The sequence below is a fragment of the Pectinophora gossypiella genome, chromosome 1 (genome assembly GCF_024362695.1).
Source record: "Pectinophora gossypiella chromosome 1, ilPecGoss1.1, whole genome shotgun sequence".
In the NCBI taxonomy this organism is placed as follows: domain Eukaryota; kingdom Metazoa; phylum Arthropoda; class Insecta; order Lepidoptera; family Gelechiidae; genus Pectinophora; species Pectinophora gossypiella.
Genome location: NC_065404.1, coordinates 6409839 through 6422250, shown reverse-complemented (window position 1 = coordinate 6422250; position 12412 = coordinate 6409839). Strand labels below are relative to the sequence as shown.

Here is a 12412-nt window from a genome sequence, read left to right as displayed (position 1 = left end):
CAGAAGGCATATGGAGGACAATTCGTCCGGCTGTGATTGGTTTTTGGAAAGAAGCAAAAGAAAAGAGTCTTAACTACAACATTTAATACAAATAATATTATAACTTATGCATGTTGAATTACAGTTTATTTTATTTTATTAGGCAAAATATATTTACTAGCCAATAATAAGAAGCCTCGTACTTGAACGGTGTTGCTGTAATTAGACGAAGTTAATATTTCGGTTGACCGGCGGCCTCTGGTACCATGCATGTCCGGCAGGACAGGCCATGGACAGGCTGACTGACTTGCTCTCGACTTGCTTGATAATAGGAGTCAGTTGGTCGATCTACCAATATCCGCTGAGTTGGCTTGGCTGGCTGAGTTGCATTCCGTTTGCGTGATTCACGTACTGCGTGCGCTGCGTTTCGTTTCATTATTAAATGGTAGACAAAATTGAAAAGTCATTCGCTGACAGTTTTGTTTAGTGAGTCGTACGAGGTTATAGAAGTAAATAATTTCGATTTTGTGCTACAATTCTTTAAAAATCCTTATAGTTTCATCATTTATATAAACAATGGCTTCACTATTGGCTCCTGAAGTACCTGCCCCAGGATTTTCTTTTGATAATTGTCAGCGGTAAGTATTGAAAAAAGGAATGACTTGAAAGTTTTGTTGTTTGCTCCGGTTTTCTTTAACAAAAATAATGTGTTTTATTTCAGTAATGCATTCCTCGCTCAAAAAGGTTTTCCTGCTCCTAAAGCTACAAAGACCGGTACCACTATCGTGGGCATCATTTATGCCGACGGCGTCATTTTGGGTGCCGATACGAGGGCCACTGAAAACACTGTAGTGTCGGATAAGAATTGCCAGAAGATACATTATCTGGCTGGGAACATGTATTGCTGCGGTGCTGGTACTGCGGCAGACACGGAGATGACAACACAGACTGTTGCATCGCAGCTGGAGCTCCAGCGCCTGCACACCGGCCGCACCGTGCCCGTGGAAACTGCCGCCACGCTGCTCAAGCGCATGCTGTTCCGTTACCAGGGCTACGTAAGCGCTGCTCTGGTGTTGGGTGGTGTTGACCGCACAGGCCCACATATCTATTGTATTTACCCTCATGGATCTGTAGACAAACTGCCTTATGCTACCATGGGTAAGATTTTCAGTAAAATTTTATGGCATTTGCTATAGTGAATTATAGAAATTAACACACAGACAAAGTGACACATTTTTACTGTGTTTGTAAGAATGAAAATAATAAAGTAACAATATATAAATAAATTTTCCAGGATCTGGTTCCCTAGCAGCCATGGCTGTGTTTGAAGCTGGATGGAAGCCCAACATGTCTGAGGAGGCAGGCAAGAAGTTGGTCCGAGATGCTATTGCTGCTGGTATCTTCAATGACTTGGGGTCAGGCTCCAACGTTGACCTGTGTGTCATCCGCAGCAGTGGACCTGCTCAGTACCTCCGCACATATGAAGAAGCCAATGTTAAGGTAATAAATAAACTTCTTGTAATAGACAAAATAATGATGGAATTATTATATTTATGAAGTGATTTCATGTCCAATTGTCCATACATTAATTCTTGTTTATGTACCATATTTTATTATTAGATCTTGTATTTTGCATAAATAGGTTATTTACTGGGTCAACAATAAATTATAAATTGTTGATCTAGAAATAGAATCCAGTCTAACATGACCAAAAATCAATCGCATTTTCTTTTTGACTTATTTTCCAAATTTAATTATGGATTAAGTATGACTTTTGACTGTTTATACTGATAATGAACTATTTCCACAATGTCAGTATTTCCACACAAATTCCAAAATTTTCGTTTTGATATTTCGTGAAAAGTATCTCATTTGACTAAGTTGTCAAGTAGCCTAGAATAGCTTTTTCTCCAGACATCCATAATCTAGACTTCTCTTCTATAAAGTAATTCAGTTTTTCTAATACAATCATTATTTTTTTTTACAGGGCAAGAAACAAGGTAATTACAGATACCCTCTGGGTACCACAGCTGTTCTCAAACAGAGGGTGATTCCTCTAGAGGTGGAGTCTGTAAATGTTCGTCCCATTCCACGCGCCCAGCCAATGGATGTAGAGCCTACACACAGCCGTCGCTAACCTTACTTTTGTAATTTTACTAATAAATTTACTCTGTACTAGACATTGTTTACTTTTTTATATAGTAACACTGATGTTATCCCACTTCTGAGTAGGAAAAAGCTTTGTACAATAATTCCTAATATTTCAAAATAGGTGTAGAATTGCCATAATAGATTAAAATAAAACTGCTAATTATAAAACCTGAAATATATTAAAAATTTACAAGATTTAAAATCTAATAAAATAATTTAGGAAGGAATGTAAAGTTTTGAAAAATACTTATATAAAATACTTAGTGTACTTTGAGACTTAAAATTAATTATATTTCTTAATTGTAAGAGTATTATATATTCACAGTTCTTGTTATTTGTCAACAATACAAGTACAGATCTAATTGACAAGATTTTTTAAAATAAAATGGCATCTATATCTTCAGTCATGGAATGATATGAGTTCAGCCCCTTTTATGAAGGATAAAGTCCCAGGTATCCTTCCATCTGAGATTCATGAGGTCATTTTCAGTCAGGTCAGTGTTGCCATAGTTCAGAACACTGAATTTCTTAAAAGTAATTACTACATACGCCAACCACACGACCAAACCTAAAATAAATATGTTTGTTACGGGTCGCGTTTTCTGACGTAGTTGCAAGACGTGGTAAAGGTGATCAATGACATAAGCTAGGAGGAGTATTTTGAAGATATATGCTGGTAAATAGTGGTGTAGGAAGAGAGTCCGGTCCATGAAGAAGTATGGTAGGTAGTGGAGCCAGTAGCCCAAGAACAGAATATAGCCGGCGTCATAGAACTTGTCTGCGGCTCGTGGTGGTAGATCTACGCAGGCTCTTCGCTGTCTGACGGCGTACACTGCGAGTAACGCACCGTATACTAACACTGAAATGGTCCCCGCGTACCACGTCACTAAGTTGCCGATGAGATGGATTTGTGCCTGCGAAGAAAACACTTTTTAGATGAAGATAAGATTTAGTGATTGGAACATTTGGCTTACATTTTAGAGATTCCAGGTTGGACTTTCGAATGGCACTTGTTAAAAATCATCTTGCAAGATTGTCACATCAGCGGCCTTCGGCGGCCCAATAATAACACCATAGTGTGCTATGGTATCACGATGGTAAGGATTTGGTGGATTTTAGCATTGACTTTGAGGTTGCTGACCGACCCCATCTACCCACACGAAAAAACAAGGATACTCATGCTAGAATTAGGTTAGGGCCAGTACGCGAGAGTGCTTCGGTGGGTCCGGCGCATATGCGACTATCTTGTATTGCAGCTTCGCTAACTTCTCCCAGAAGGTAGATGTCCGATCTTATCTACTAATATAACGAAATAAGGATACTTACATTAGAATTAGGTGACAGCCAGTACGCTATAGAGCGCATGAGTAGCGGCCACTCAGCGGGCTCGCTCGCGAACATGTGTCCTTGCGGCGCGTCGGGCGCATGCGCGATCATCTTGTACTGCAGCTCCGCGAACTTCTCCCAGAAGGACAGCTGCGTAGCCGCCGTAGGGATCATCTCCGCTGATACTAGCTCGCGTTCGCGCTCTCGCCTGTCCTCCGCTGTGGGCGGGAGTAAATAAGATAAGTACGTTCTTAAATTGAAATGAATATTGAATCCGTCGGCAGTGACGCATGTTGGTCATACGCACGTCGGTAGGCACCTCTAGATGACTGAGCTTACAAAGCGTAAATGAGGCGTGTATAGTTAAGATTGGCTACCATTTAACCCTCAATATAAATCATTGCCTTCTTAACAGTATAGCTGGCTAGCTGAGAATTTTACATAAACCAAACTGATGTTCTACAATATACCACACTGTCTTGAAAACACAGGCTAAAAATTGTTCTTTTAGAAACATCACCCAACTTTTTCTTTAGTTTTATTAATCTTCTTCTCTCGTGTGAGTTGTGAGGTGAATGACTGATCTCAATACCGTGGTTTCTAGCTATTGAGCTGCCAAAGGCCCCTGATATGAAATTAACTAATTGTTGCCAAGTTTTGGGCCGATACTATTTAGTTTGCCATTGACACGATAAGAAGAACAATAGTAGCCGGGACCAATTTTTCTCCAGAAAAATAAATTATACCACCTTACCTTTGGTATACCGATGTTCCTCGACGTTCCACACAGTGTCTTGGTGAGTAACCACCTTATCAGCGACAACCTCGTGCTGGTGGAAACCCCAAGAGGGCAGCTGGCGGCCGCTGTACCGGAGTGCGGACCCGGAGTCCACGTGCACCAACCGTACCAGCGACCTGATGCTGTCCCACGTCGCGTCCTCGCTGTCGCGGTTCACTATTTCCACTCGCCAAAGGTTCTGGGCCGGCATCGACACGTTATAGTCGATGTAGCAAGAAACCTCCTGGTCAGGGAATTTGGAGTGTCAATTGTGTATCAGCGTAATAAGAGCTAAGTCAGGAACCTCCTTTGGTACTTAGAATTAGACATTACTCAGCTAAGAGAAGCATGAAGTCCCAGGAGTGCGTATGGGTTGGGTACTCCTACGTTATTTTGACAATGCTGCATGTCACGGAACTGTGTACATCTGAATGAAGTGTCATAGAAGACTGATATCATACTTTGGTTTAAAAGGATTCGTTTGTGTTCAGTTGTAGGATAAGAAACAACCGTGTTTTGCATTATATCAGGTATTTTATAGGGTGGTGTCATGATGTGTTGATGATATACCTTGATATAAATGAATTTGATTTGATGTGACGTTTTGTCAGACTGAAATACTAATTTCAAAATTACCTGTGACTGTGGCGAGACGGGAGCGGCGACATCATGAGAATTGAGCGCTCGGCTCGTGATACCGTGCAGCAGTTGAACCACGTCACCGTGACGAATGGCGTCCGGAGGTCGGGACACTGCCAATGAAGCCTGTGGAACGCAGTACTTTCATTAATGAATAATATTGACGAAGGCTTTTACAGAAAACTTGTGCGCTGTATTGATTAGATTCTTCTTCTTCTTTTAATCCTTTTTGTTTGGGGGTATGGCTCGAATAACAGATTTCCATTACTCGCGATCTTTTGCAGCCTCTGTGGCTTGCTCCCATGACATGCCGAGATTTTTCAACTCTCGGTCAACCGAGCGTCGCTTTGGGCCTTAGCCCCCTTTAGATTAGATTGGTGCTGTTTTACTTTTTGTAGCAGAAATAAAAATGGCCACAAACGACCATATTTTCAAACTACCGACACTTAAGCTGCGCGTCTGTTGGAGCAGAATCGGAGCGTCAAGATTTCTAGCTTTGTATAATGAAACTGCGTCCATCATATCAAAAAATCGGCGTGGGAATTCACCATAGTAATTCGTAACAGCTACACTACGCTTCGTCCGTTTTGATTCCACTCTAGGAAACAATCAGTTTTAGAGCCATATCTATAGTAAAATATTATAAAGCCCACCGTCATACCAGACTATCACAGTCATACTAGACCCAGAGAAGAAGTACTCGCATCATTAACCTATACAAGTACCTGATCGGGTCGTTTGACGATCCACCAGTTGTTGACGTCCTTGAAGCTGTAGCAGGTGACTTGCTGCTGGTGGCTGGAGCCGCGGTTGTCGTTGTAGCGCACCGGGTACACGTGCGCGTGCGAATGGAGCCAACATGTGCGCCCGTGCGCGTGTCTGTGTAGATAGCATCTTTATTTAGGTTTAAATGTAAAAAGGGTACTAGCTCGGCTAATCTTAGTCAGACCCCTAAAAAATAATACAAAAAACTTAAACTAATAACAAATCAATTATCAGCAACAGACTCTGTGCTATTAAAATAAAAACATTATGCGCACTGTTCATATACCTTACTTAAGTAATTTTGAGTTGTTTGTTTGCAGATAGATGTGTGTCTAAGAGCGCTGAGTGTGTATGTTATGTATGTTTGTATATGTGAGTATGTGTGTAACCAACTAGCCCTACGATAACATCTTGGGATCGGGTGTATAGAGCCCAGAGATGGTAAATCCCTTTAATATACTAATTGCCACAAGGTGGCAGAGGGTTGATGAAATATTTGATGTTGATGAAATATCAATAATAAATCAAAAAAATATCGTGCCCTTTCTAACATGTCGGACGGGCGAAACACCTGTCACCATATGGTGCATCAGATACATCTTTGGACTTCATAAACAAGTTGTCTTCTGATTACCTGTAGCTCTGCTTACCCTATTAGGGATTACAGGTTTAATTTCATGCATTTAATATTATTTTGAATTACCTTACTAAACGCGCACCTTTTTTTTTAATTCGCGTTGTTTTTATTGAGATGGTTCTATTAGTAGTCTGTGTAAACTTGTCGATTTTGCCAACTATGAAATAATTACCTGAGTGTGATCTGTGATCCATGCGCGACATGCAGAGGTTGTCCTCGAGTAATACTAGCGAGGCCGCCCTGCAGCGACGCTTGGAACGCGCTCGTCATAACACTGTCATGCGGCCCGGCCTTCGGTAGCATTGCCAAGTGTGCGTAGAACACTCCCGTATACACAGAGAAAGGTATCACTAGTAGAATAAAGAGTCTCCATAATGCAGACAAGGTCAGTCGCCATACCGACTCTGTACAGCCGATTTTCTTCCATATTTGACGCCCAACCAGAAATAATACTAAAAGGTAGGTGTAGATGCCTGAGTATTTTACACTGCAGAAAAATAGAGAAATGTGATTAATTTAAATTCAGCAAAAAGGTATACATGAAATGTATGTTCCTTTTGAGGCGGCTTATCCAAATCAATGTTGTCTTGCACACAATAAAAGTTTAAAAATAGAATTGTCTCAAAGAAGTCTAGAATGCAATACTTAGTAAGATTCAAGTTCCGTCGAAGTCAGATAAAAAAAAACTCGATTTAATTTTCTCTTTGTGAATGTAATACTTACGAAAAGCAACAGCCTAGAGATAATGCACTTAGACAAAGCCAGATTACGGATGCTGGTGCATTACTCCGCGTGCTCTTTATAGCGCACAGCACCCCACAGAGACCAAACAACATCTGTATGCTTTCCAACAACATAAATCTTGATTGTGCTAAGAAACAGTTTTCTGCAAAAAAATAATGTGAATCTGTGAATTAAATGTAATTGTACATATGAAATTTAGAAAATAAATATTATTTATTTTGGGGCAAATCAGAAAGTCACATAATTTACTCATATTCTTAATGTTACAAAAATAAAATCATGCAGACACACATAAAAAGTAATAAAAAACAATAGAATAATTATATGGTAATTTGATCTGCTGAAGTTATAAGTGTGTTGGGTACTAGCAGTAATTATGATATAGATACTTACCAAATAAAACCAGAACTCCAGCTAGAATGGCAGTCCAGTGGTTTTTTGTGATCTCTTTCATAAGTTGATATGTTACAGATACCAATAGGCTTCCAGCCACTGCTGGTATTAACCTTAGGGCTCTTATAGGCACATTTTCAGAGTATGGAGAGCCTATTTTGTCGAATGTGAAGTTACCATCATACCCAGCCATGCGGCCTGCTAAGTACAACAGCTGCTTACCCAAAGGAGGATGAGCATCGAAGAAAAATACTCCTTTTGTGTATAGTGATACATATCTGCCATAGTGTAATTCGTCAAAACTGCAAGTGAAGGAAAGCTATTGGCAATGGTGCACTATTTATAAAGATTACTTAAGCTATATTTCTCTAACAAAGTTATATTATAGGTTTGGTAATGAGACAGGATGTTTATACCAACTAGCAACAGCACTAATAAAGAATTAAATTTAAATTTCATAATAATTTACCCAAATTGTAGTAATGCTTTTGCAGAAATATCTATTGGCTCATACTTGCAATTAGTTTATTACAATTTCTCTACATTAGATAATTACTTATGGACCGGCAGCCTTATTACTTATGATAAAGTAATTAAGAAATACTTTTTTCTATAATATTTGAAACTTACACAATATGTCTGGGCTCATCTAAATTATACAACCTGGTACTAAGTGCAAGTACCAGTAAGGTAAAGCACACCAGATCTATATCTATGTGCAGGTAGAACCCTACAGTTGGTTTTTCAATATCCGTCATTATCTTTGTAGAATTTTCTATTTCATTCTCTGCCGGGGCTCCATCTCCCTATAAAAAATACATATTAAGAGAATGTTTTGTTTATTTTTATTGGTATAATTAAGAATAGCTAAACTTGAAATTTTGTTTGTTGAACTTTTATTATTGTGTAACATATATGTTTTAAATGAAAATTGTATAGTAATATATTTACTATTGTGATGAAGCTAATAATTTTAGTTATATTTATACAAAATGTTATTTACCACTTGTCTTTCTGTCTCTGGTAAAGATTTTTCTAAATAACTTTCTTCTGTGACCTGGTTAAGTGTCTTCTTTTCTTTTCCTTTTATATCATTTTTCACAGAGTCCATGGTTGATGATTATGTTTATAATACTGTTAACGTTCAAATTCACTTCACATCATGTTTTATATCACTGAAATTACAGTAATCTATAAAAAATACACTAAAATTACTCAAGTAACTGTATCCTATTCAACGTATACAAGAATGACGGCATAATTGCACGATACAGTCGCTAGAGCTTCTAAAAACAGAGACAAAGTTTTACTACACTCGAGTACACTTCCTCACTTATTGTAACAACTAGAGCATATTAGGAGTAAATAAAACAGATCGGTGACAGCAAAGTGACAGTTGTGCAATTGTGTGACCATTCATTTCATAGCTAATTTCATAGTGAAAGATGTTTTTTTTTTATTTTGAGCCAGTAAACGAATATACCATTGTATTATTGCGTTTTTGTGGAATGGAATCAACGTACTGCATACACTGCATATTTTACAGGTGTTTGAGTTAATATAAGATTCCAATACAATAAATTAAGGCCCGTATTTATAAACCGATCTCAATACCGCTCTCAAGAGCGATATCAACTGAGTCACTCTCAAGATGTAAACAGCGTCTTAAGTGCGACGTTAATTAATAGACGAATATTGAGCGCGTATCACATGATATCGATCTCAAGTTCAGGATCTCAAGTAAACGTCCTAATTGAGTGAACTATAGACCGAACGAATCAACGTTTCGTTCCTGCTTTAAAAAAATATTTCGGTTTAGGGCTTCAAACATATTAAAAATTGTTCAATTCTTTACTAAAATGTTAAAATTATTATAATTCAAACGTAGGTTATTTAAATTTATTATAAAAACGGTCATTTAACGTTTTAAAAATAATTTGTTATGATTTCAAAACGCAATGTGTAGTGAAAACAAAACGCAACAAACATCATTCTCAAAAAAAAAGACGCGTCCTTCGCAACCACTTGTTTTGTTTTTGTATAGTTTAGACTTTAGTTATCAATAATAAACGTAAAGTAATTACTGTCCATAACGATGTCAACAATTAAGAAGCATATTTTTACTCCCCTCGAGAAGAAAACTTTTTTGGATATATTGAAAAGATACTCCTCGGTGATAGAGAATAAGGATACCGATGGCGCTTCATTACGCGCAAAAAATGAAGCTTGGGATATTGTAACCAGAGAATACAACGCAAGCCCTCATGCTACCAATCAGGTAAACAAAGTTATTTAACCTTTGGTGCGCGATTTCCTCTCGCTTTTTGCTAGTTTTTTATAATTGCATCCTTGATTTTAGGTTACAAATAAACAACTTAGGAGATTGTGGATGAACCTCAAGCAGCGGCAAAGGGAAGCACTGACAAAAGAACGTCAACATCGGCTAGCTACTGGAGGAGGGCCTGCAACCAGTGATGCAGTTGTAGACCCAGATGTGTCTGAGGTGGCCCCTGCTCTAATAGTTGGTATCGATGATGCTGTTGACTCTGATACAATTCCAGGTAAGTAATTTTCTTCTAATATAGCATCACGCCTATATCGCCGAAGGGGTAGGCAGAAGTATATAGTAAATACAAAATCACTACTTGCCAGCTATGTTTAAGTCTGAGGGGTGAGCCTATGGCCAATGGTCTAGAGCCAGAGCTGGGATTCAAACCTGGCAGTATGTTGTAAGCCACACATTCTCCAAAAACAGCTATCATCAATTCTATCATTTTTAAATATGTAAATTAGATCTTTTTTATATTTCTCTGTTTAAATTACTTTGTTCCAGTAACCGCTGACCTTGCCGTCCAAGAAGTAAATATGGACTTGCAGCCCGTCTCTTGTCTTCCCTCAACTTCTTCCCAAATACCATCCACCAGTGCATTTTCTTCATCACCATTCCCATGCGCTGTTGTTACACAAGCACCACTTGCCCTTGCCCCAACCCGGACAACATTGACACCACCTCCACCTGGAGTAGGTCCACTACTGTCTCTCACTACAACCACTCCACCACCAGCTCTCCCTACAACCACTCCACCACCACCTCTCCCTACATCCACTCCACCACCACCACCTCTTACTGCTTCCACTCCACCACCACCTCTTCCTACATCCACTCCACCACCACGTCTTCCTACCCCACCTCCACGTTTTCCTACTCCACCTCTTATTAACCCATCAAATACAGCTACCCAAACTTTTCAAAGGCATAAAAGTTCTATTCTGGATAAGGAATATAAAGACAGACAGAGACGGGCTAATGAGATTCATGAGTTGGAGGTTTTATTGTTAAGAGAAAGAATAAGAGAAGCAAAGGCGAGAGCAGACCTCGCAGAACTTCAACTGCAGCAGCAGTGTTCGTCAGGTACATCAGTATTATCTACTTGCTCATCATACTATTTTAAAAACTAGTATAGCTTTGTTAAGTCCTGGGATAATAACACTTTTCATCTAATTTGTTTCAGATACTGCAACTGATGCCTGAAGAGGGGATGTGGCATAATATAATAAATGGAATATTGTTAATTTATTAAATAAAAGCATATAAGTCAATATATAAAATATGTTTTATTAAATAATTTCAAATACTATTCAATCACAAAGCACTGCTCATAAAGATTATTGGTAATAATTTTCAACAATTGAATTTCTAATTAAAAATCCAGTGCTAGTGCTTGGTATTAAACTATCTGTTTCTTCTTGTTCATCATTCTGATTCTCATCAAAAACCATGACATCATTTAAAATTAATGACAAGTTGTGTAATACCGCACATGATACAATTATATGAGAAACAGTTGACAGTTTGTTACCTAGGCCTCTAGATAAACAGGGAAACCTCCGCTTCCAAATGCCGAATGTTCTTTCCACAACATTTCTGGTTTTTATTTGAGCTCTATTGTACCGTACTGAGGGAGCATCTTCGGGGGCAGGTCTTATAGGTGTGAGAACAAAAGGTAGTGTAGGATACCCATTGTCTCCGACAAGTCTTCCATTTAAAATACCCTGCGTGTATTTTATGTAAACTGATGACATTTGAAATATCCTAGAATCGTGCATGCTGCCTGCCCATCTGGCTACTATGTCTAATATTTCCCTGCGGGGCCCTGCAACAACCTGGACATTAATAGAAAAATCTGATTTCCTATTTCTAAAGACTTCATGGTGCTGGCACCCTGGTGTTGATACAATTTTAACATGGGTACAGTCAATAGCTCCATCGATCCCGGGAAGTCCAGGCCACTGTCCATGTCTACCCATCTCTTTAAACAATTCTCTGTTTCTGTTAGCCTCTGCTCCTCGGGGAAACTTTATGTAGTGTGTATGCAATTGAGCTAGCAACTTTGAAACCTTCGTAATAATATTTGAGGCGGTAGGCTGTGATATGTGCAGTAAGTCTCCACAGACTATCTGAAAAGGCAAGGTTTGTGTAAGTCATTTATGTAAAATTAAATTACTACCTATTACTAACTTATTCCTGTCCTGGACACAGGCTTTCTTTCATTTACTCGTTCAGAAGGATATGGTGCATTGCTCTACTGTATTCAGACCTCAAGATGTTCAGATACATAGTAATTTCGGTGTTCATTGTGCTGTCACTTACATTTTTTAAAGACAAAAGTAGAATAATTAGTATTGAATAAATTCTAGCTTACCTGAAATGACGCTGTAGCATAAAATCTCAGAGTTAATAAAACTGCTATTTCCGGAGCAATCGGTAGACCTCTGTTGTCCTGTTTTTCGGTAACGATGTTATAAACAATACAGATTCTTGGCAGAATCTGTATCTTTTCTGGAACCGATCCGCTCGCATTTCAAAGGGATTTTCGGCGTCCCTGATATAAACTTTTGGCAAACGATACGCATCTTGCCATAACAAATCGTCGTAATGATCTAAATCGTCGTAATAATTGATTTCTTGTAAAATATTTTCTAATTCCATTATCGCGAGA

At 38.7% G+C, this 12412-nt stretch overlaps 3 protein-coding genes across 4 annotated transcripts; 2 read left to right on the top strand and 1 right to left on the bottom strand.

Annotated features, from left to right (window-relative positions):
• Positions 1-414: 414 nt before the first annotated feature.
• Positions 415-2157, top strand: LOC126369234 (proteasome subunit beta type-7). Its single transcript, XM_050013575.1, has 4 exons — positions 415-617; positions 701-1137; positions 1274-1479; positions 1967-2157. The coding sequence occupies exons 1-4, from the start codon at positions 556-558 to the stop codon at positions 2114-2116; spliced, it is 855 nt and encodes a 284-aa protein (XP_049869532.1). The 5' UTR covers positions 415-555; the 3' UTR covers positions 2117-2157.
• A 181-nt stretch (positions 2158-2338) lies between these two features.
• LOC126369225 (protein O-mannosyltransferase 1) lies at positions 2339-8654 on the bottom strand. Of its 2 annotated transcripts, none has more exons than XM_050013563.1 (10): positions 8416-8654; positions 8043-8218; positions 7635-7714; positions 6999-7161; positions 6448-6762; positions 5599-5752; positions 4871-4999; positions 4211-4478; positions 3457-3674; positions 2339-3044 (listed from the first exon to the last, which is right to left on the bottom strand). In XM_050013563.1, the coding sequence occupies exons 1-10, from the start codon at positions 8521-8523 to the stop codon at positions 2553-2555; spliced, it is 2103 nt and encodes a 700-aa protein (XP_049869520.1). In that variant the 5' UTR covers positions 8524-8654; the 3' UTR covers positions 2339-2552. The 2 variants fall into 2 exon arrangements, with proteins under 2 accessions (XP_049869520.1, XP_049869508.1); XM_050013551.1 differs by having other exon boundaries at positions 2340-3044; positions 7413-7714.
• Positions 8655-8993: 339 nt separating this feature from the next.
• Positions 8994-11050, top strand: LOC126368357 (uncharacterized). Its single transcript, XM_050012279.1, has 4 exons — positions 8994-9690; positions 9772-9973; positions 10246-10824; positions 10925-11050. Exons 1-4 carry the CDS (start codon positions 9508-9510, stop codon positions 10942-10944), a joined length of 984 nt encoding a protein of 327 aa, XP_049868236.1. The 5' UTR covers positions 8994-9507; the 3' UTR covers positions 10945-11050.
• Positions 11051-12412: the final 1362 nt, after the last annotated feature.

Bases quoted from the DNA above. Each gene is read 5' to 3' on its own strand.
- LOC126369234 (XM_050013575.1), top strand. From the start codon at position 556: ATGGCTTCACTATTGGCTCCTGAAGTACCTGCCCCAGGATTTTCTTTT. The intron at 618-700 runs GTAAGTATTGAA...GTTTTATTTCAG, and splicing joins TCTTTTGATAATTGTCAGCG to TAATGCATTCCTCGCTCAAA. The intron at 1,480-1,966 runs GTAATAAATAAA...TTTTTTTTACAG, and splicing joins ATGAAGAAGCCAATGTTAAG to GGCAAGAAACAAGGTAATTA.
- LOC126369225 (XM_050013551.1), bottom strand. From the start codon at position 8,523: ATGGACTCTGTGAAAAATGATATAAAAGGAAAAGAAAAGAAGACACTT. The intron at 5,753-6,447 runs GTAATTATTTCA...CTATCTACACAG, and splicing joins GGATCACAGATCACACTCAG to ACACGCGCACGGGCGCACAT. The intron at 4,479-4,870 runs GTAATTTTGAAA...TTCCCTGACCAG, and splicing joins CCGTCTCGCCACAGTCACAG to GAGGTTTCTTGCTACATCGA.
- LOC126368357 (XM_050012279.1), top strand. From the start codon at position 9,508: ATGTCAACAATTAAGAAGCATATTTTTACTCCCCTCGAGAAGAAAACT. The intron at 9,691-9,771 runs GTAAACAAAGTT...CCTTGATTTTAG, and splicing joins GCCCTCATGCTACCAATCAG to GTTACAAATAAACAACTTAG. The intron at 10,825-10,924 runs GTACATCAGTAT...AATTTGTTTCAG, and splicing joins GCAGCAGCAGTGTTCGTCAG to ATACTGCAACTGATGCCTGA.